At 29.4% G+C, this 22,033-nt stretch overlaps 3 protein-coding genes across 3 annotated transcripts in view; 2 read left to right on the forward strand and 1 right to left on the reverse strand.

Annotated features, from left to right (window-relative positions):
* Positions 1-5,948: 5,948 nt before the first annotated feature.
* LOC113366943 (cytochrome P450 9e2-like) lies at positions 5,949-12,505 on the forward strand. The gene is made up of 10 exons (XM_026608584.1): positions 5,949-6,298; positions 10,016-10,138; positions 10,209-10,372; positions 10,485-10,616; positions 10,821-11,020; positions 11,080-11,257; positions 11,319-11,546; positions 11,616-11,707; positions 11,780-11,948; positions 12,342-12,505. Exons 1-10 carry the CDS (start codon positions 6,189-6,191, stop codon positions 12,503-12,505), a joined length of 1,560 nt encoding a protein of 519 aa, XP_026464369.1. The 5' UTR covers positions 5,949-6,188.
* Positions 12,506-17,968: 5,463 nt separating this feature from the next.
* Positions 17,969-18,772, forward strand: LOC113366944 (probable E3 ubiquitin-protein ligase sinah). The gene has a single exon (XM_026608585.1). It carries the CDS (start codon positions 17,969-17,971, stop codon positions 18,770-18,772), a length of 804 nt encoding a protein of 267 aa, XP_026464370.1.
* An 810-nt stretch (positions 18,773-19,582) lies between these two features.
* The window catches only part of LOC113365800 (rab3 GTPase-activating protein catalytic subunit), a 165,850-nt gene continuing 163,399 nt past the window's right edge, over positions 19,583-22,033 (reverse strand). Inside the window, exons 10-11 of the mRNA XM_026607344.1 lie at positions 21,791-21,946; positions 19,583-19,903 (exon numbers count right to left, since the gene is read on the reverse strand). Of these exons, the coding sequence (XP_026463129.1) occupies positions 19,736-19,903; positions 21,791-21,946 (324 nt within the window). The 3' untranslated portion in view covers positions 19,583-19,735. The remainder of the gene's footprint in view (positions 19,904-21,790; positions 21,947-22,033) is intronic.

The raw sequence follows: 22,033 nt of genomic DNA on the forward strand, positions 1-22,033 counted from the left end.
TCATATATTGTGAGATTGCTTAATAAACATATGAAAATATTGTGTGGGATTGTGGAATACGTGTCCACTGTGAATGGATTAAAAAAACCTGAGGGGACTTCGTCCAGGATAAGTTCGAACAGTCCGGGTTTTCTTGTTAGTATTTCGGATTTTTCTTTTTTTGTTTTTATTTGTCACATTTAGGACATCAGTAATTGTTTTGACTGTTTTGTTATTTGGATCTTGAATAGATGGCAACCCAGTAGTTGTCCAGTCCAGTTATGACTATAATTATCTATACTCGAAGTATTTGCTGTCATTTTTTATTATATATGCAACTATTGGTGCTAGCCCACGCTCTAACCGATATCGCCACCGCTGGCCCTAAAAGAAAATTTTGTCCCGGATTCAGAATTTTTGGCCTGGATAGTCTTCTAATTACTTAGTTCCATGGATTCAATATAAGTTTTGAATATATTACAACAGAATTTCCTGGATTAGCATGAACAGTTTCGGATTACAACAGAATTTCCCGGATTAGCATGGACAATCCCGGATTCTTGCTAGTGTTCCAGGATCTTTGGCCTGGTTTGTTTTTCATTAGTTAATTTCTTATATACCATATAGATTTGAACAACTACTATTTGTACAAAACTTGAATAGATATAAGTATGCATATCAAAATATACCACACGAAACAGATTCACTAAAAACAGTATTAGTCTCTTCAGTTATTTATGAAGAAAATTGTGCAGATATTTTTACAATGGTCAGGACACCATAAATTAAAAAATAATCAAAAATGAACAATCCCAGATTCTTGCTAGTGTTCCAAAATATTTGCCCTGATTTTTTATTAGGTAATTTCTTATAAACAATATAGATTTCTTGTAAACAACTAGAATTATTTGTACAATATTTGAATAGAAATAAGTATGCTTATCATAAGACATTAAGTAGATTCAATAAAAGCGGCACTAGTTTCTACAGTTAATTATGAAATAAATTGGGCAGATTAAAACAAATTGATTAAATCTATAAGGAACAAACTAATTTTTATTACACTCGAAATTAGTTGTTATAATGTATCATTCTTATTAAAATGATATTTAAGTACCACCCCTCACTTCAATGATTTAAGATTTGGAATAATAAAATATGGTCATCTCAATTAAAACTCTTAGACAAATGTTTATAGAACCTTTAGGCCTAAATCAATAATTATGGTCCATTCAGCACAATATTTTGATCAGATATTGGGTATCTCCTAATTGCATTCTAATGTTTTTTCTTTGAATGTTTTAAAATATTTTGCGTTTTTTTTTTCAGGAAAAACAAACATGATAAATTTTATTTGCCTCTTCCTTGAAGCTGTACGTCCTTGTAATTGAGATTTCTTTGTAATCAATTTCGAATTTATTTCTAACAATTTTGATAAATCAAACAGACCAAAATCAAAGAGATTATGGTCTTTTTTGATTTATCATTCTTATTTTTAAAAGCAATCATAATGCAATATCCTATAAACTATTTGGTTCCATTCTCTCACAAGTATATGAACACACATTTGAAATTATTGTGCTAAATTTTAATATATCAATAGTTGTCACTCTAATGATTGATTCACCAATTCAGCCCGTTTTTTTAAAGATTTAGTGAAGTTATATGCCTTGAATATTGGCTTTTAGAATGTTCTTTCCACTCTTTTCAGTCTTCTTGAAACTGGTGATCTTAAGACCATAGTCTTAACAAACAACTTAAAATATTACCTACGAAAAGTGATTTATTTATAAAAATTCATAAATAATGATAATATAAAAATTCATAGAAATTTGAATGATGGGTGATGTCTATTGCAAAAATTGGAAAAGTTACTAAACTCATTTGTTATTGATTAAAATAATCTTATGCATATGTCTTAAGGTTAAGGTGATTGCCATGCCTTGGGGGAAAATCCTAGTTACATTAAGTTCCATTTTTTCTATTATGTCTGTGAGTGCTTTGTTAACCAACCACACTCCATTTTTACAGCATTTTTTTAATAAACCCGTTCCCAGTTTTTTGGTATGTCATAAATATTTCATATTACTTCGCCTATACAAACGGAGACGTTATTTCATAACTACTCTCGTTTCATATAAAATTCGCGTTGAATGCATTTTAAATGCCTGCAATATTTCAAACTCTGTATATCTGTGTAATAAAAATGGCATGTTTTCGTCATAATATAGATGTCATAATATAGCTATTCTGCTGTTTTGCTGTTTTGCTGTTTTGCTGTTTTGCTATTTTGCATGTCGATGAATAGTTTATGATGCATCAATACTACTTATGTACCAAGAAATATCTAGCGTGCAAGGAAAACTTGACGTAGAATACCTACTTCAAATATCGATGAGGAAAAGTTTGTATGGAAATGTTCGCTTTTCCACAAAACACGTGTTTGGGAATAATACACACGCAAATGTCACACATTGCGCTAATTTCAAACTTTTTTTATTGATTGTTATATATTTCAATTAAATGCATTAGCCTTTATTTACTGCATTTTTTGCAGTAAAACTTCTTTATGCGCGACTAGGGTGTTAATACGTACAAATGCAACGTTACGGTAGATAAGATAAGATCAGAGTCGGGTACCAATGATTTGTCATTCGCTATTGATGATATCATTTCTATACGGGTTGATTGCGATTATTCGTCGCATATGTGAATAGAGATCTGTCGTTGTATGCGTACCAATATTAACAAGGAAATCGGCATAGATAAACATCGTAGTACAAATCTTGATTTAATGAAAAATCTGGATCAGAAGAAAATTCTACCCTGACCCCAGTAAATAATTATAATGATAATAATAAAACAAATGCAGCATTTGCGCCGTGTATGAAACATAAGTTTATTGAAATATTTTCTATGTTATTCGAAGTTTCTATAAATCTTTGAAGTTATTGAACATCTTCACGTTTTAGGTTTCTGAACATTTGGTATACCTTAGAAAAACTGGATCTGTGTGTGTGTAGTGTGTGTACGTATGGATTTTTAAACAAAGTTTTAGCCATTTTATTTTTCAAATATTCAAAGATATGTATCTATCCACGGAATTTTAAGCAAAGAAATGTATTATTAATTATATATATTTTAACAATTTATTGTTATTATAATTAATTATATATATTTCAATTTTTTTGGATCGCTAATATTATTTAAGATTTTATTCCTATTCTTTAATCTGAACATTTGCTAGAAATTATATTTCTTAATAAGTTATATAAAATATGAATATATTTATGCTACAATTAAAAATAATTATAATATATTAAAATTATGTATTAATTTTTTTCTTTATTTTAATAAAATCATGAAGTATTATCAATATTATGAATTCTAATGAAAGTTAATTTAATTATTAGTGACAAATTTGCTTTAAAGTATTTTTAACTTCAAGAAAAAGGTACCCCATATCTCTAAAATCATAAAAAATATTAAAATAAAAATTGAGTAGATATTTTTCTAGAATAATAATCATTTTCCTTAAGAAAAATAAAATTAAAATTTATATGTATTTGTGTGTATTGTGTATATTACTTTTATTTTGTCTATTTAAATATTTTCTATCGTTAAAAGAAAGTAACATCTGTTATATCGGTTTGCCATCTACCGTCTGTAGTGTTTGAATATAGTAAGCTTTTATTTACACCACAGACAAAAACATTTTCTTTGCATACAACATAGATTTATTCATTCTATTATATATAAAAAAAGTATTAATTATCGTACAGTTTAAATAGATAAAATTCTATTTGAAAGTAAAATATTTGTAAATTGTTCCTAATATAAAACTCGCCGGTTATTTCACAATGCATCAGGAGTATTCAATAAAAGTTGTGTGGAATCTTCATTAACATGTGATCAGATGTGTCAATAAGAGCTAAGTCCGTCTTCTCACGTAGATACTACCAATTAATAGAATATTAAAAAACAATACATATTATTGATAATTGCTTTTGTGTTTAAATTTATTTTCCCATAAGTTCTGGCTTCAATTAATTTGCAAACCCAATTAATAGAATTAATAGAATTAATAGAATTTGTAGAGAACAATACAGTCATGACATATAAATTTTGATGATAAATTAATTATGATAAGGTAATGATAATAATAATAATAATAAATAGTAGTCTGCCCAAAGGCAGGTCCATGGTATGAGAGCACCACAAAATCAAGGATTGTCTTTCCCTCCCTTGTTTATTCTTTCCATTGCCGTTTTATTACGACTAGTTAATGACTATAAATCACTCTATATTCGTTTTCATGAATTTTTCTTTCCAAACTTGTGTTTTTATGCTTCCTGGCCTTGGGCTTCGGCATTCAGTTCTCTGTATTTCTACTTCTCGCGTAAGTCATCAACCATGTGCATACTTCTTCTTCCCAAACCTTTCAGGCCTTCTATTTTGCCTTCGACGATGTCATGTGGGAGACACTCTATTGCAGAATGGGTCCGATCCAGTTTTCTTTTTTTCTCTGGATCGTTCCCAATAGACTCCTTTTTTCTACAACTCTTCTCAAGTCTTTTTCATTTGTTACCTTATCAGTCCACATTATTTTCTCCATTCGCCTCCAGCACCATATTCCAAAACTCTCCAGACAGTTCTTGTCTTATCTTAGAGTCCACGTCTCTCATCCGTACAGATCTATACTCCAGACATAACACATTAACAATCTCTTTCGCAAGTTGAGACTTAGGAATCGATTTTGCTGCATAAGAGACAAATGTTATGGCAAGGTCATGTTATGAAGAACTTTCCATACTAATATTGACAAAAGCCATGCGGTTGGTGCGTGGCGAGGCGAATTTCTCAGGTAGTCTGATAGAAAACATAACCTAGAAGCCGCACAAATGTTAAAAAACAATGTTAGATAGCATGGTCTTTCTAACTCGGCTTTATAACAGACGACTGACGTAGCAGTTTAAGTGTAAAACGCCTGAATGCACAGCAAATACATGACATTTTGACAGTATTCAGAATGATTTAGAAGCATAATGTATGGAACTTGGGCCGCAACATGGCCTTGCCATAACATTTGACAGTTATGCGGCAGAATTGGTCCCTTAATTTGCTCGACAGCAGCGTTCTCTTGGAATCCTTTTCCTGATCTCTTCCGTGCAGTATCCTCCTCTGGTCAAAATGCTTCCTAAATATTTGACATGATCAACGTCTTCCAATTTTCGTAATATAATAATGACATATATGTTTTTGTGATAAGAGATTTTAATACAGTTTTATATTAGGTTGTCAAATATCTCCCTTCCGCTTGTTTGCTCTTGGTTTATAATACAAAAAGGCGGAAGGGAGATATTTGACAATCTAATACTTCTCATAAAACGCGTTTGGACTTACGGAATCGAGTTAAGGGGATGCGCAAGCAAATCCAATATAGTAATGATGCAAAGATGTCAAAACAAAATACTAAGAAATGTAGTCAACGCACCGTGGTACATAACTAACCTATTCATAAAGATTTAGATATTACATACGTCACAGATGTCATCAAGAACAGAAGCTCGATCTACCTCTCAAAAATTTACTGCCACTACAACCAGCTCATTACCTCTCTAAACTCCTCATCACTTAGAAGACTGAAAAGATGCTGGCCAAGCGACCTTATATGAAACACTAGGCTTCACACATTGGAGTTAACTCTAAATATTTTTTTTTCTTTTTCTTTTATTATTATTATTTTTTTTTCTTTCGATTCCTCTCGTTTGTGTCACAATAGCTTATAAGATTGAATTGTATCTTGATTGCTATTTTAATAAATAAATTTAAAAAAATGCTTTTATACAATCGAGAAGAATCTCCAGTGATAAGACGTCCTAATTCGTCGATGGTCACATTTCTATGAACTCGTTTGATGAGCTCTAAACACATACATATCGTTCCAGCTGCGTGTTGCGCGTTGCATCATAACCACCGAGCGAATCACACACCTAATCGAAGCACTAACACACATTTCGAAATTCGGCCTGTGATAATTTTGATAAGATAGGGACACATAACACAAAATTAGATACACCAAATGTGAAGAAAAAAGTTACCTGTAACATTCAAACAAACACCCATTCGCACGTGGGAAAGTCACATCTCAGTGATTAAAATGAGATGAATTAAATAATGTGATTGTGGAAAAATTTAAATTCAAGACCATGGATGATTTGATGTTGCCATTTCCCGTAATCCGGGATATAGCAATAATAACGATATTATTTGGAATTGCTTTGTATTTTTACACAACAAAAGGTTTCGATTTCTTCAGGTATGTTTTTTATATCACTAGTCCGTTGTGTGAATGTTGATTGACTGGTACTCGTTTTATATATATATTTAAATTCATAAAACCTTGGTTCATTTTTCTCACGCACATAAACATAGTAACAAATACTGAATGTTTGTTTAATGAGCGATTAATCATATCAAATATATAATATATTATTTATTCCGACTGGCGACAATGAGATAAAAAGTGAGTAATATTGATATGACGCTTGTGTGTGCGCATGTTCAGAAAATAATATTACTTTATAGACATAACATGATATAAACCTGTTTTAAAGTAATTTATTAAGATATTATCTAAGGTGAGAAGTTCTAATCCAAATTACTAATCTATCTATATTTAACACATCCATATGCAAATTTTTAATTATATTTTAAAATTGCTTGCCAACTATCTACCTGATTCAATCGCGTGAAATTAACCAGATATGGAACAGATAATTAAAATAATTACTGTAATTAATCAATAATATTTGTTTGTATAATTACCAACTTATGATATAGGTATATGTTCGGACGTATTTTCGTTTTATTATATTTTCCATGAAGGTGACAATCTTCATGGCATTGAGCTTTGCACGGAATGATTGCTACCCCAGGTAGAGAGGGTAGGGGAGTTTTTATTGGAACTAATTGTTCACTTCTAAAAATAGTCAGTGAAACAACATGTATAATAAATAATCAATAAATATATCTTCTTTCATTATAACTTAGTAACAAATCAGTGATTGTAATTAGAACTGCAACAAATACATAATATACAAACAAATCAGTGTTTAATACAGTCCACAGCCACGAGGGTTAAATTATAACCCAACAACCTGAGTTTATCGAAGGAGAGTTTTAATAAATTTCATAACTACATAACATAATTACAGTATACTTGAGTGAAAAAATATTTGTAAAAACATAAAATATACTAATTAGACATAATACATTAATTAAACCAGTATTATTATACGCCTCTCTTGTATGCGACAACAGAGACAAACTCACGGAGACTACAGACAATACAAAACAAGGCATTGACACTACCACTAAACAAATTGAGAGACCCACTGAGAAGACATCAAATACAAACACGATCAGGCTAACATACCGAGAGTATATAACTATATAAAGGACATTTTTAAAATTTTTACCTCAAATGTAAGAATTTCAACATCCAGGCACTTGGCCAATTCACAAGAGAAATGGTTTGGTGCGGCAAATATGCCATGACAAACTATACCCTGATCGAATCATAATTAAAATGAGAACACTATATTATTAAAAATATGATTTATGTGATTTTTTTGAGAGAATGTCCAATTATGGTCCAACTTTTCCTTTATTTTTATTACATGCTTATCATATATTGTATATTTTATTTACTTTTTATATACTATTATTGTTATTAATATCACGAATATACATTTATTTTTAAGAAAATATTTTTTCGTATTGAAAAATCGTAAATTATACTAAGAAGTTATGCAATCAGCTTTTTTATGTGTCATTTTCACTTGTTTAGTACGAATTATAAACAAATTCAATATATGATTCAACGTGCATAACGCATAATTTAACATACAATGCTAGCATAAATTATTCCACATTTGAACACAATTGTTATTTCTAGGTTAAAATATTCAATCGCATTTATAACAAAAATAACAATAAACAAATGTGACTCAAACTAGATGTAAGTGGTATTTTGTCTTTCCATTATGTATGAATAATCAGCATGATCAATAAGAATTTACTTTGTCCACTTTTCAAATTAAAGAATTTAGAATATTAACACATTCTTATTTAAAATTTTAATTTTTTTTCATAATATAATTGCAGGTATATGATATTCTAGAATGTTCAATAATTATATCTTCACACAAGGTTGTGTTAATAAAAAAAATCCAACAGTTAACTTATCGAGCTTCATCGAATAGCTTAATTAATTAGACTTTTAAAAACATTTTAATCTTTTGAGGGAAAACGTCGACAAAAGGCTAATTTTTGACCTTGGGTCCAATATTGATCAAAAAGTTGAGAAATGTTAAAAGAGCAGAAAATTTTCAAACCAGAAAAATTATTCAGTATGATTTCTAAGGAGTAAATCGATACTACAAGAATATTACTAGTTTATTTTCAGCGCGAAAACCTGAACGTGATGATTAATAATTTCAAGTGCTTTTCTATCACGGATTAAATAGTTTGTTTACAAACATGCCGCAATTATACACTAAGACTTTAATCTATTATTGATTTAATTAGTTTTTGGAATTGAATGATTCACCATTGGTTTGATTTTTAATCTAGATGTACTAAGCACACAATAGAATTAAGCTGATAAATCCTATATAATTTTTTATATATATTTCCATCATCGATCAGAACTTACTGTGCCATCATCCTAAGTTCTAAAACAGCGTAGCTTTTATAGATAGCAACCAAAACAAATATCCTATTTAATTGATTAATTAATTATTACAATATCGAGTTCCTGATTCATAGTCTAAGCCATGGAAAAGTTCCAAAAAAACTACAACTTGCTTTTAGAATTTTAAATATGAATATGATAATACGAATGAATTTAAATAGAATTTATCAATGAATGTAAATAAAAAATCTGTTATAATATAACAAAATTAGCAATTTTAATTAGAAACGTGGAACCTGGTCCGCTCGTGAATTTAAATAAAAAATCAGAAAATGTAGTAAATGTCAGTTATGAATATATATATATATATATATATATATATATATATATATATATAATACATAATTTTGAGTTAATTTATTTATATTCAACTTTGTCTAAATAAAACTTTTAATTTAATCGATAATCGACTCTTGAAATATGCCATCATCAAGCAATACTTACCAAGAAAAACTAAACAAAAAATTCAAAATACTTTCTAAAACTTTCTTGTTTCGAGAAATAATATTTATAATAAGCTTTGTAATGTGCACTTTTATTCAAAACTTTAATTTAATGATTTCATTTATATTTTGATTAATATGAATTAAAAAAAAAAACATTTTGATCAGTAGTATTGAACTGTTGATTCATCAGATTCAAACTTTCATACGGTGGATTTTAATAAAAGCCGCAGCAAAACGTGGTCGGGCATGCTAGTATATATATATATATATATATATATATATATATCTTACCCAAAATTTAATTACTTTGATTGGAATATTTTCTTTTCAATTTATAACCACACGTGTGATCTGTTCAGTTTTTTTCTCGTCTAACATAAGTATATATATTATTATTATTATTGATGCTGTAAAATTTTATTGGACTTGCATCATCTCACAAAAACAATAAATTTAATATATACGTGAATGCAAAAATTTGACTTTAACCTTATACGGAAACATCCAATAAAATCTTTACCAACAATTTAAATATTAGCAATTAATATTGCATACGTTCTGTAATATTATCGTAATGCATATCGTCAGGAAATTCCATTTCGAAATGGAATATTTCCTATTAAAATAGAGAATTGTACATGACGAGCAAAAATCAGAAATAGACATATTAGCAATTTGAATGTTTGCATCATCCACATTTAATGACTAAGGCCTATCGATTCGGACCATCATTATCTAATACATGTCATCATTAAAACGCACTTTTTTTTAAATTGTCACGGAAATAGATATCTGATACCATTTGAATCTTATATATAATTTCATCTTGCAGAAAACGTGGTATTAAACATCTTCCAACATATCCTTTGGTCGGTAATATCGGTAGCTACTTGAGTGGAAATGCAAATTTTATAGACTGCATTATACAAGCTTATAATGCATTTCCTGATCAAAAGTGAGTCATTAGATATCTTAAAATAATTGGATAAATAATAAAAGTAAAACATAATATATTTACTTTTCAGAATGGTTGGATTTTATAATTTCAACGTACCATCACTCATTATTAGAGATCCTGATACAATTCAACAAGTATTATTCAGAGATTTTCAACATTTTTCAGAACATATCTTTCATGTTGATGAAACAGTCGACCCACTTTTTGGGAAAACTTTATATGCTCTGAAAGGTAAGATATATTATATATAATATATATATATATATATATATATAATATATATATATATATATATATATATAATATATTAATATATATATATAAATATAATTTTTGTAACTAGGTGATAAATGGCGAGCAATGCGAACAACATTATGTCCTGCATTTACCATAAGCAAACTACGAGGATTTTTTCCATTATTGGAAAAATGCTGTGAAGATATGATAAACTATATCGAAGACAACTCTAATTTTGGTAATGAATTATTACAATTATATCATATAAAAACCTCATCAAATATCTCATCTGTAAATACTACCCCAAAAATTTACTATGAGTTCTTTTGACCATTTTCAGTATAATATTATTTTCCTACCATGCTGCTCATTATGCACCTCATTTTGAATTTTTCATATGAGTAAATAATATTATTTCTTTATTAATAATCGTATTTGATAGGAAGACTTCTAATAGAAACTGAAGAGTTCTTTTCAAAATTTAACTACAATGTGAGCGCCACAGTAGCGTTGGGAACTGAGAAAAATACATTTAGAAATGACGACGAGGAATTCTATAAGATGGCTCAAAAGGCCACAAATTTCATTGGTGTACAAGGAATGAAATTCACACTTATGGCTACTTTTCCTCGACTATCCAAGGTATGGAAATCAGCATATAATTCTTAGTTTCAATAGTAATTTTTCATCTATTTTTTCAGTTTTTGAGAATAAAAGTTGTGGACGAAGTTCTAACAAAGTACTTCCGATCTTTAATTTATGACACCATATCATCTCGAGAAGTTACAGGAACTGCAAGATATGATATGATGCAGTTGTTAATTCAAGCTAAAAAAGGAACTCTTCAAGACGATGATTTAGGGGTAACTGCTGCACGAAGTAAATATTTAACCAAATATGTACTCATCAATTGCAATTTAATTACTATTTCTTTTTCTAGATAAAGAATTAACAGACGATGATATAACATCCCAAGCTTTAATTTTCCTCATAACTGGAGTAATAACTTCCACTTCAACAATGGGTTTCGGGGCCTATGAAATAGCAAACAACGAAGAAATTCAGAAAAAATTGATAGAGGAAGTAGATGAGGTTAGAAAGAAGCATAAAGGTGAATTATCTTATGAGATAATTGATAAGATGGATTATTTAGGCAGAGTAATATCAGGTAACTTATTGTTTATAAAAGAACACATTTAAATTTATAACAGCATTCTGATTTTTAGTAAATTTCTAGAAACTTTGCGGAAATGGCCGCCGGGAATTATTGCTAGGAATTGTGTGCAACCTTATACAATCACGGATAATAAAAATAGAATCACATTTAATGTGAGCAGATACTGTTATTTATCTAAATTCCGTGGTAATGGAATAATATTTGATTTTACTCACGTATTTTAGTGCGATCCAGGAGCTGTAATATATGTTCCCACAATAGCCATCCAAAACGATCCGAGTTATTTTCCTAATCCAGAAGAATTTGATCCTGATCGATTTTCGGAGTCCAGAAAAAGTGAGATACAGCCAAATACTTACATACCATTCGGTATTGGTCCTAGGAAATGCATAGGTAATTCTTGCACCAAAAGTCACAGGCCAATTCTTCCGTAAAATAGACTAATGTTACGTAGAGGCTATGCTACGTAGCACTTCTCATACAAAATGGTACTAAATACTATCAAAATGCTAGGTGGTTGCTGTGCAATCAGGCGTTTTAGATAGAACACCTAACTTAAAAAACGCACAGATGTCAAAAAAATAATGTTGTCATAGCTGCATCATAGTGATGTAGTATGATAACATATGAGTGAAGTTGCATTTTATGTGTATAACGCCTGCGTACAGCAAACACATGGCATTTTGACAATATTTAGTACCATTTTGTACAAGAGACGCTACATAACATAGCCTCTTTTCTTTGTCCTAATTTTGGTTATAAACTATTTCTTATTTCATTTCTCAGGTGTGGAATTCAGTATAATACTCGCGAAATTAGTGATGTTTCATCTTTTATCGAAATACACATTACATGTTTCGCCCAAAACAATACAACCAGTAGAACTTGCGAGCGGTTTCATGGTTCAAGCAAAAGGCGGATTGTGGATAAATTTACAAAGACGGGATTAGGTTAAGTTAACAAAGTTGTATTATTTGTAATATATTAATTGTAATAAAATCTCGATTATGTTGTTTAAATTTGTTTTCCAATTTTTAAACATGTTTATTAACTAGTTAAATGTCACGCGCTCATAAAATAGTGCGCGTAAAAGGTTAATGTTTTTCACTATTTATTGTAATATTTGTACAAATTAATGAAAAACAGAATTGCAGAAAGAAAGTAAAGAATGAAAATAGTAAGTAAGTAGCTTTTTGCTTTAAGGCAAGTTGCATGAACTTCTCGAGACGTAATAATCTATTTTACCAATAAGTATTTCTATTCAGCTATATTTAGGCAAAACGTTCATCTGTTATTTCGAAAACGAAATTTTCTGTTTTTCTAAAAAAATACCAATACGATTTCCAACTGATGTCTTTCAACTTTCAACTACTTAAAATGTCTGCAATTTTATCAATCATATTTCTTTGTTCAACACATTTTATTTCATATATTTAGTGTTTTAAAAATGTATTTCATTTAAGCATGGACGTCAACTGTAATCAGTAGATACATATAAAACGAATGAACGAATATACGTTTGGCATAGATTCTGATTATTTTGCCAAAGCGCTCATCGCGATTTTAAACTTTGATAAATTCTTATAATTGAACCGCTTATCGTAGGCCTATAATTAATTATATAATTTATTAATTATATTTTTAATATGCTATTTCAGGCAAAAACGTCATGCAAAGTTCAATCCAAATCGTCGGCACAATTCCCAAACAAGATTTTTTTAAACTTTATATAATTTTTCCAATCGATTCAGAATTGTTGGCTAAAGCGTGAACGAAAAAATACACCCATTTTTTATTATTATTTTTAAACAACAATCAGAACCTAATGGTTCTATAAGCTGTTGTGCTGAGTTTGACAGATGGCAATCCAATCAGTTGTCACATCTCTATATGATATATTATTATTACAATTTCTGTAATAGGGCGAGTATTTTTATTGGGCTATTTTCACTTGGTAACATATTGCTATCTATATTTCCAAGTGAAAATCGTTGTCAATGTTGCCTGAAAATAGGCTGCTCGAAGTGGGTATCGAACCCGGGACCTCTGAAACAAGTCCCGTCGCTCTGAACCGCTTACCTACGGACGAGTCCTAAAATACACATAAACGCTTTTTAGAAAACGTCCATCCAGCTAGTGGAAAGAAAACTGAATTATGATTATGAAAAAACATTTTAATAGTCTTGCATACGTTTCGAATCCGCATTTGACCCTTCTTCAGTAGATAAAACATAGATTATTAGAAAAATATAAAAACCACATTCAATAAACAATTTAAGTAATGGTCTCATATATATGTATATATATATATATATATATATATATATATATATATATATATATATATATATATATATATATATATATATGTTCAATTTGAGTTAAAAAGTCGGGCGTTACATCAATAAAAATAGTATGAGAGTTTTTAGAAATTTGTTTATTTAAAATCCATACGTTTCGGCTAGCATCTTAGCCTTCATTCAGTGGCAATCAATTGAACTATAAAAATTAAAACCAAATAAATAATATGTAAGAGATTTCATAGAAAAACAATAATAGTAATAGTAATAGAAAAAACACTTACAATTTTGTATCCTAATGTAAGTTTCTAAGAACTATCATACTATTTTTATTGATGTAACGTCCGACTTTTTAACTCAAATTAAACATATAATATCAACATCTACTTTCGCATTTTCGCATTTTATTTTTCAATGATATCTTATCCAGATAGCGCGGTAGATACTTACTTCTAATTCTAAGCAATTTTAACTCAACATTTCAAACTCTAACTCAAGACATTATTTACTTCAAATACTTCTATTAGTTCGTTTTACATTATCTCAATTTTTACTCATTCTTCTAATGAGTAATGACTAATGCTATTGCGTCTTCTTTTAATTTTTTTTAGCTTGACACTGTTTTTTTTTTCTCATACATACTAACTTAGTCAATTACAATTCTATATTATCATACACAAATTCGTTATTACAGTTCATTATTTTATTAGAAAGTGCCTGGAATCGAACCAACGATCTCCGGCATGTGAGTCGGACATGCTACTCATGAGCTATGTCCGCCACCATCAAATTCAAGACTATTCAAATATATATATATATATATATATATATATATACTAAAAATTATTTACCTGTAATTGTTAATTATGAATTCATATCACTAGTTTTTGTTAAAAGCACTGTAGTATTAATTTCACTTCACATCACCGTGCAAACTGGTATAATGATATGTATATTTTCTAAACCTTCATCTAATAATTACCACTGATTGAAAAAACATTTTTGTGTTATTTTAATGAATATAGCAATAAATTATTATTTCTAACTTTTCCAACTTACAAATAACTTACAATGTATTCAATCACAGTGAATCTTAGGAGTCTCCATTTGTAAGCAGTACAAATATATAAATAAACAATTATGTTAAAGTATATATTTTATTCACTTCCAAGAAAAAAATATATCTTTAACAAATCTAATTATAAATAAATTAATAGGAGACTATTTTCATACTAAATATAGAAAGTGAGAAATCTCAAAATTTATCAGAAATCACATTTTGTACTTACTATATTCCCAATAGAATAATCACGAACCTTAAAAATAGTTATGTATTATTTTTTATAAATAAATTCAATAAAATAAAATATATATATAAATGACCGCTAAATTGAATCTAAAAGACTGCACAAAAAACCGCAAGCGTTCAAATAATTACTTTTGATCTAACACAGCAATTCACATTTTATTCACAATTTTAAGTTGTTTATTTTTACTCCACTACACATTGTTGACTTGAGTTCATCTTCTTGCATAGGTGCGATATAAAATCATCGTTATAAAATATCGATAATTTTGTCGTGTCAATGTTTCGATTTCATGAAAACTGAAATCGCAAAATATGGTAAGTGAAATTGGGTCAATTAAATATACATTGGCAACACCATCCTTTTTTGCTTTCGGTGTTTAAAAGATTCACTGGCCAGTTGCACTTACGGGTTCATCGCAATCGTCTCCAGTAAAAGCAAAGCAGGTGACATATTACAATAGCTCAAAATATAATGGAGGTGACTTTAGTTGAGAATAACAAAACCCTAATAGTTTCTCATAAAATGTTATTTCATTTTGAATGTCCGATTTGCACCGAATTGCTTTACGACCGTATAAGTATTTGTACTATGGGACACAGTGCGTGTGATTTTTGCACAAAACAAACGCGGAATTGCACAATTTGTGGAAGTTTATTCCAAGGAGGTAGAAACTACGCACTAGAAAGTTTGCTGAACTACATAAGTGTTCGATGTGCATATGAACGTGATGGTTGCCGAGAACAAATGTCTACAAAATACTACAAGGAGCATTTGAAAACATGCATTTATCGGGAAAGACGGTGCTTTGCTTCAATTGTTGATGGAGACTCATGTTCATGGGTTGGCAAACTAGAAAACATGGTCGAACATTTCAACGAGTGTCATGAAGATTTGATAATGTATGATAGCAAGGCTCTTTGCAGCTGGGACTTCTACAACAATAGATTCGGTGTTAATCTTGTGAACGGCGAATATTTTCTTATTCGTGCTTGTTTACGGAATGGCAACAATGAAATGCTTTGCTTTTCGATGATCCCAGCACATTCCATACAACTCGACAACAACAACATTGCCATGAATAAATCACCAAGACGAGTTTCTGCGTACTGGAAATTAGACTTCAACTATTTCCAATTACAACACAGGTGCTTCCAAAATGGAGATTTCTTGGATGATGAGAACGAAATTGAAAATGCTGCCAACTACAAAATCTGTTTGATTGAAACAAATTTCCAGTCTGAATTCTTTACTGGTCTCGTCAAATTTCGTGTTGAAGTTTTCAAACCTAAAAAAGTGGAGTTCTTCATCTCCGCCAATGAATAATTGATTTAATTTGATTGTTAGTTTTTACGCAATTTTAGTATGCCATTGCTGGTCAAACTTTTTTATTTTAATACTTTGTATGCAATGAATTTTAATAAATTTTAATTACAATAAATGTCTTATTTCTGAATATATTAATTCATAAATCAGTTTACTCCACATATAAACTATTACTTCGTCATTCAATAGCAATTACTAATTTACATATTTAATCCTGTATTTCTGTTACACAGCTAAACCATTATCAATAAACGTATTTAGCTTCAAAAATATATTTTCAAAGAAAGTATTCGAATTCCGAAATCATAATAAAATGTTCGTATATTTTGATTTGAATATTACATAATGTATATGTGTTCAATCTCTCAAATTACATTAATATATTTTATGAACTTTCTACTTGTAAGAAGCATTATTTTCATTAAAACCTTTTTTTAAAGCAATAAGTAAAATTTTCAGCGTTCGATGTATGTTTCAGATAAACATATTTTAATTGTGAAATAGACAATAGTAAAATGGAGTAGCATTTATTTATATGTACGCAAGACTATAAATATATATATATATATATATATATATATATATATATATATATATATATGTATGTATACATATTCCAAAAACATGATTAACGCCATGTTCACTAAAAGAAGTTTCAGCCCAACAGCTCATAGGACGCAAGGTTCTGATTGCTGTTCAACAAAAATAATAAAATAACAAATAATAATATTTAAAAAAAATAATGTTCACTAAATATGCCATAATATAAGCAAAGTTGAATTATAACTTTTGAATATATAAAAAAATCATTCAAGTAATATTTGCATAACACCCACAAATCTTGAACTAATATATGTATAATGAAATTAAGTATATTATTTCTGTACAACTAATATTATTTATTTCTTAAGTTTCTGAACTAAACGCTTCCTTTATATTCATAAACAAATTATTTCATTTCTCAATTATTTTGCTCAAAGTTTCGTTCTTTAAAATACCGAATCAATTTTATAATACCGACGTTTTAATTACTACGTGCGAAATTTGTTTATAACAAAGCACACATCATAGGAAAAAAACATATAGCATCATCAAACATAGCATTGATTCCTATGAGTATTTGTTAATTAAAAAAATATTTTTTTGAATGCAGTAAAATATGAAATATTTTAAAACTTTTATTGCACCTCTTGTACCTTAGGAACAAGTATTGTTTGTACCTGTATTTTAAATAAAATTAGAACACCTGGTTCGAATTGTATAATCACTGTATTATTTGAAGTGAAATTTTGTGATGTTGCCAGGATAAAATTCTTTGACACGGAGGAAATAAAATATTGTCCTTTATTTCACTATCCTTGTGTCAATTTATTTTAACCTGGCAACACCGCACAATTTCATTTCCAATGTATTTCTGCGATTGGAATCAGTTGTTCATTTTTGCTCCAAGCGACAACTTCGCCAGTAAAACAGGTGAAACATGGATATGCTGGTTGCATTAAAAAACCCTTCGCTAATTGCTCCTAATTTATTGTCTAATTTCGAGTGTCCAATATGTAACGAACTATTTTACGGAACTGTGCAAATTTGCGTGAAGGGACACAGTGTTTGTGAGTCTTGTACTAAACAATTGGAAAGATGTCCTATGTGCGGTATGTTCTACAAAGGAGGACGAAATTACAGTTTGGAACAATTGCTGCGCTACATGAAACTACCTTGCATGTATAATCATAATGGTTGTACAAAATATTTAGCAACAGTAAATTTCAAGGATCATGTAAAAGTCTGTGCCTCCAGGGATAGAAAATGTTTTGCTGCAATCGATCAGAACGAAGACTGCCAGTGGACCGGAACAATAGAAAATATGGTTAAACATCTCCAAAATGATCACAAAGATTTAGTGATAGGAAATAAAAACGCATTTATTTGGAATTTCAACAAATCTAAATATGGAGCAAATCTCGTCGGTGATGAATACTTCTTATTTCGTTGCAGACTAGCAGTCGGTAGCAGAGAATCATTTTGTTTTGCAATGGTACCAGCAATGGGTCTAATGAAGAAAACACCCAAGACATTACCTAAAAGTTCAAAATCTTACTGGAAATTAACTTTCAAAAATTTTCAAATTAAACACAAATCCTTCCAATATTGCGATCTCCTTGATGATGATTTCGAGTTCATAATACGTAAACGTAACCTTGATGTTTTTTTAAATAAACATAATTTCTGTCCTGAAATTTTCACAGGTGCCATCGAATTTAGCGCAGAGGTTGTTGATATGTGAAACGTAGAAAATTTTGTGAGCATGTGATAAAACTTTATTATATTTTATATAGGATTTTAATACTATTATATTTTAGCCTTGATGGCCATTTATTTTTAAAATGTTTTTAATTTATTTAACCTAATACCAGTTATATAATTAATACCAGTTATAAATCTATTTTTTTATAATACATGTTAATTTTATATGTTCAATAAATAAAATTTTAATAAACATATTGTTTTATTTTTTCACGAAAACTGTATGTGAACTGATGTTATTTTCTTATAACTGCATGTTTTTACAAGACAAATCAATTGCAGGTATTTTAATACGTCATTATTAAAATTAACACATGGTTTAGTTTTGATCAAATAGATTGGGTTATTTCCAAATAAACATATTTTAGATACATATTGTGATGTAAAAACTGTAATTACTGCAGAGTTACAAGAACGCAGTTCTAATCACATATCCATAAAATTATGCTGTATTCGAGATTATATGAACCACCTAATATTAGGTTGTCAAATATCTCCATTCCGCTTTTTTGCTCTTGGTTTATAATACAAAAATGCGGAAGGGAGATATTTGACAACCTTATATTTCAAATATATGTCTTACAACATTTTGTTAACAGGCGCCTAAATTAAGAAGAATTTAGCACTGATATATAACATGTTTCATTTAAAAAGATTTGACAATTTCGCATTCTTTTAGCAAGGATTGTGTTCCGCAAAGATATATTAGCAATACTATTACACTATTAAATAAAAATGCCATCAAAAAAATTCAGTTGCGAAATAGCGTCTATCACTATCTGTATAGTTTATACATACACCATATAATGGTATTTGAATTCATGTCTATAGGTACATGTTAGTCATTTTTATGTAGTGAAATATATAAATATTTTTAAAATTCATTTAAGTATTTATTAATCAGTAACATTTCCCACATACCAGCTATATGTCTATAATCCTTCTACATAGTAAATATTGTATCGTTAGTAAATGCTCCTACAAGTCGAAAATCTTTGTTACGCAATATCGCTCTCAGGAATTGCGGACTGGCCGTCGAAGAACAGGCCGGTCTTGGGCAACAAACACGCAAGAGGTACTGTTTCTCAACAGGTGCTGGCAATATGATATTCTGGAAATAAATTAATTTAGAACAATTTAGAATAAATACATTTGGTATGGCATACCAAAAACCAAAATTATTTAAAAAAAAAATTCAAAACTTTGAAAAATAGTTTTTTAAGAAATTTGAAATTTTTGATAAAGAACTTTTTTTGAAAAATTTGATTCTTTTTGAAAATTTTGAACATTGTTTTAAAGCAATCGCGCTGCATAGCTATTTTAAAGTTTTATATAAAATATCGAAGCGCGTAAGCGCCGGGTCGTAGTCTAACGTGTAAACATTGGCACGGATCCCATATAAATGTTCACAAAATTTGTACTTATTATTAAAATCTCTATAAAATATCTGATGGTATAATGTACATATGTCTAATGATCATTTTTAACCGCCAAATGGCATTATTTTTTAAATTTTCTATTGGATCTCCGGAAATGCTGAATCTGCCTTCCCAAAAATTTCACATTTCATTACACGTTCACTTCGTCAATACAAGTAAAATGTTTTGTAAATTATTCAAATCGGACGCTTCGCTCTCTCACAATAAGATGCCCCGGATCTTCGAAACGGCTGGACCTGCCATCGCCAAAAACTAATCAGCACGTCTCTTTATCAATGGGAATCTTGAATTATTAATCAAATCGGTTTATTCGTGTTTCCGAAATCGTCGACAGAGATTTGTATCCACACACACAGGGGGCGTCCATTAATCACGTGAGCAAGTTTTTAAGGATTTTTGGATCCCCCTTCCCCTTGGTGATACATGCTGATATTCAAAATTAGCCCCCCCCCTCCCCAACCAAACATCACGTGTATTTTCAGTTATGTGAAAAAACTGTAAAATTTTCGAATGAAGTAATTTTGTTAATGTTTTTTAAAGAAAAATCTGTTAAAAAATAAATATACCTGATATCTTACTATACCCCTCCCTCCCATCGTGATATTTCGTAATTTTTTGTCAAATCCCCTTTCCCCTAAAAACCTCACGTGATTATACATCTATTTTTTCTAAGGTATCCCTGAACTTTCAGAATCCTTCAGAAACGTAAAGATAAATAAATTAAATATATATCTGATGGTATTTTTTTTAATTATTATTATGTGTTATCTTACCTAATGGAAACGCAGATGAGTGTTGTTAATATTTTTTTAGTTAGTATTGTAAAATATTTATTGTTAGCAGTTTCTGCTTACTGTTTATAAAACAGATTGCAGAATAAAATTAATAAAAAAATATCTATAAGATCTTTATACTTATAATATCTATAATTGTATAAATTAAATTAATTTGTTGAACACATTTCATTTCATCCGTGGATGTAAACTGTAATCAGTAGCCAACAAAACATCTCTGAGTGTGCATATGCTTTTGCATGGATTCCGATTAAAATAGCTTGAATGCGCGACGAAATTCTAAACTTTGATAAATTTTTATAATTCAATCCCGTACCGTAAGCCTATGATTTAGTATGTTATTTCAAACTATAAAATCTATCGTTGTACAAAGTTTCATCAAAATGGTAAAAAAATTTCAACGTTCAATTACGAAGAAACAGCTTGGTCGATCTTTACCGAAAACTAATTGATTCCCAAACAATAACGTTTTTGAAATTTTGAGCTAAAACGTGAGCAAAAAATGTTTAATTATAAAGAAACGGCTCGGCCGATCACACGCACAAAATCGATAATAGTCTTTTATATGATTAATATTGAACAGTTATTCTGAAAGCAGACAAAGAATACCACTTTTGAAACTAAGACTTAAACCCAAGCAAAAATATTTGTTTGATGATCCGTCGTCTGAGTTTATGTAGTTTTATATGAGATGATTTAAAGTCTCTTTGGAATAATTCAATGTTTCAATTATAAGATAGTCAGATATTTCAATCTATAACTTACGTCTATAGATTCATTATTATCATTTTCTAATAGCATTTCAGATCTTCTTGCGTCGCTAAACATTCGAGAAACTTTTTCTCCTAAAGGACCTCCGGCTGCTCCTGGCAGTGGGACTTCTACTCCTTCCAGTAATTTGCCAACCAACGAATTAACTTCCTATGAAATCAAAACCAAAATTAAATTATTTTTTTTTATTAAAATTGTGAATAATTTTTTAGTTACAACAGTTGCAGCAAATTCTAT

The sequence above is a fragment of the Ctenocephalides felis genome, unplaced genomic scaffold (genome assembly GCF_003426905.1).
Source record: "Ctenocephalides felis isolate EL2017-DRISC unplaced genomic scaffold, ASM342690v1 CF-g0.4_SCAFFOLD_01170, whole genome shotgun sequence".
In the NCBI taxonomy this organism is placed as follows: domain Eukaryota; kingdom Metazoa; phylum Arthropoda; class Insecta; order Siphonaptera; family Pulicidae; genus Ctenocephalides; species Ctenocephalides felis.

Excerpts from the sequence above, each read along its gene's own strand:
- LOC113366944 (XM_026608585.1), top strand. The coding sequence starts at position 17,969 with ATGGATATGCTGGTTGCATTAAAAAACCCTTCGCTAATTGCTCCTAAT.
- LOC113366943 (XM_026608584.1), top strand. The coding sequence starts at position 6,189 with ATGGATGATTTGATGTTGCCATTTCCCGTAATCCGGGATATAGCAATA. Across the intron at positions 10,373-10,484 it reads AACTTTATATGCTCTGAAAG|GTGATAAATGGCGAGCAATG; the intron begins GTAAGATATATT and ends TTTTGTAACTAG. Across the intron at positions 10,617-10,820 it reads CGAAGACAACTCTAATTTTG|GAAGACTTCTAATAGAAACT; the intron begins GTAATGAATTAT and ends CGTATTTGATAG.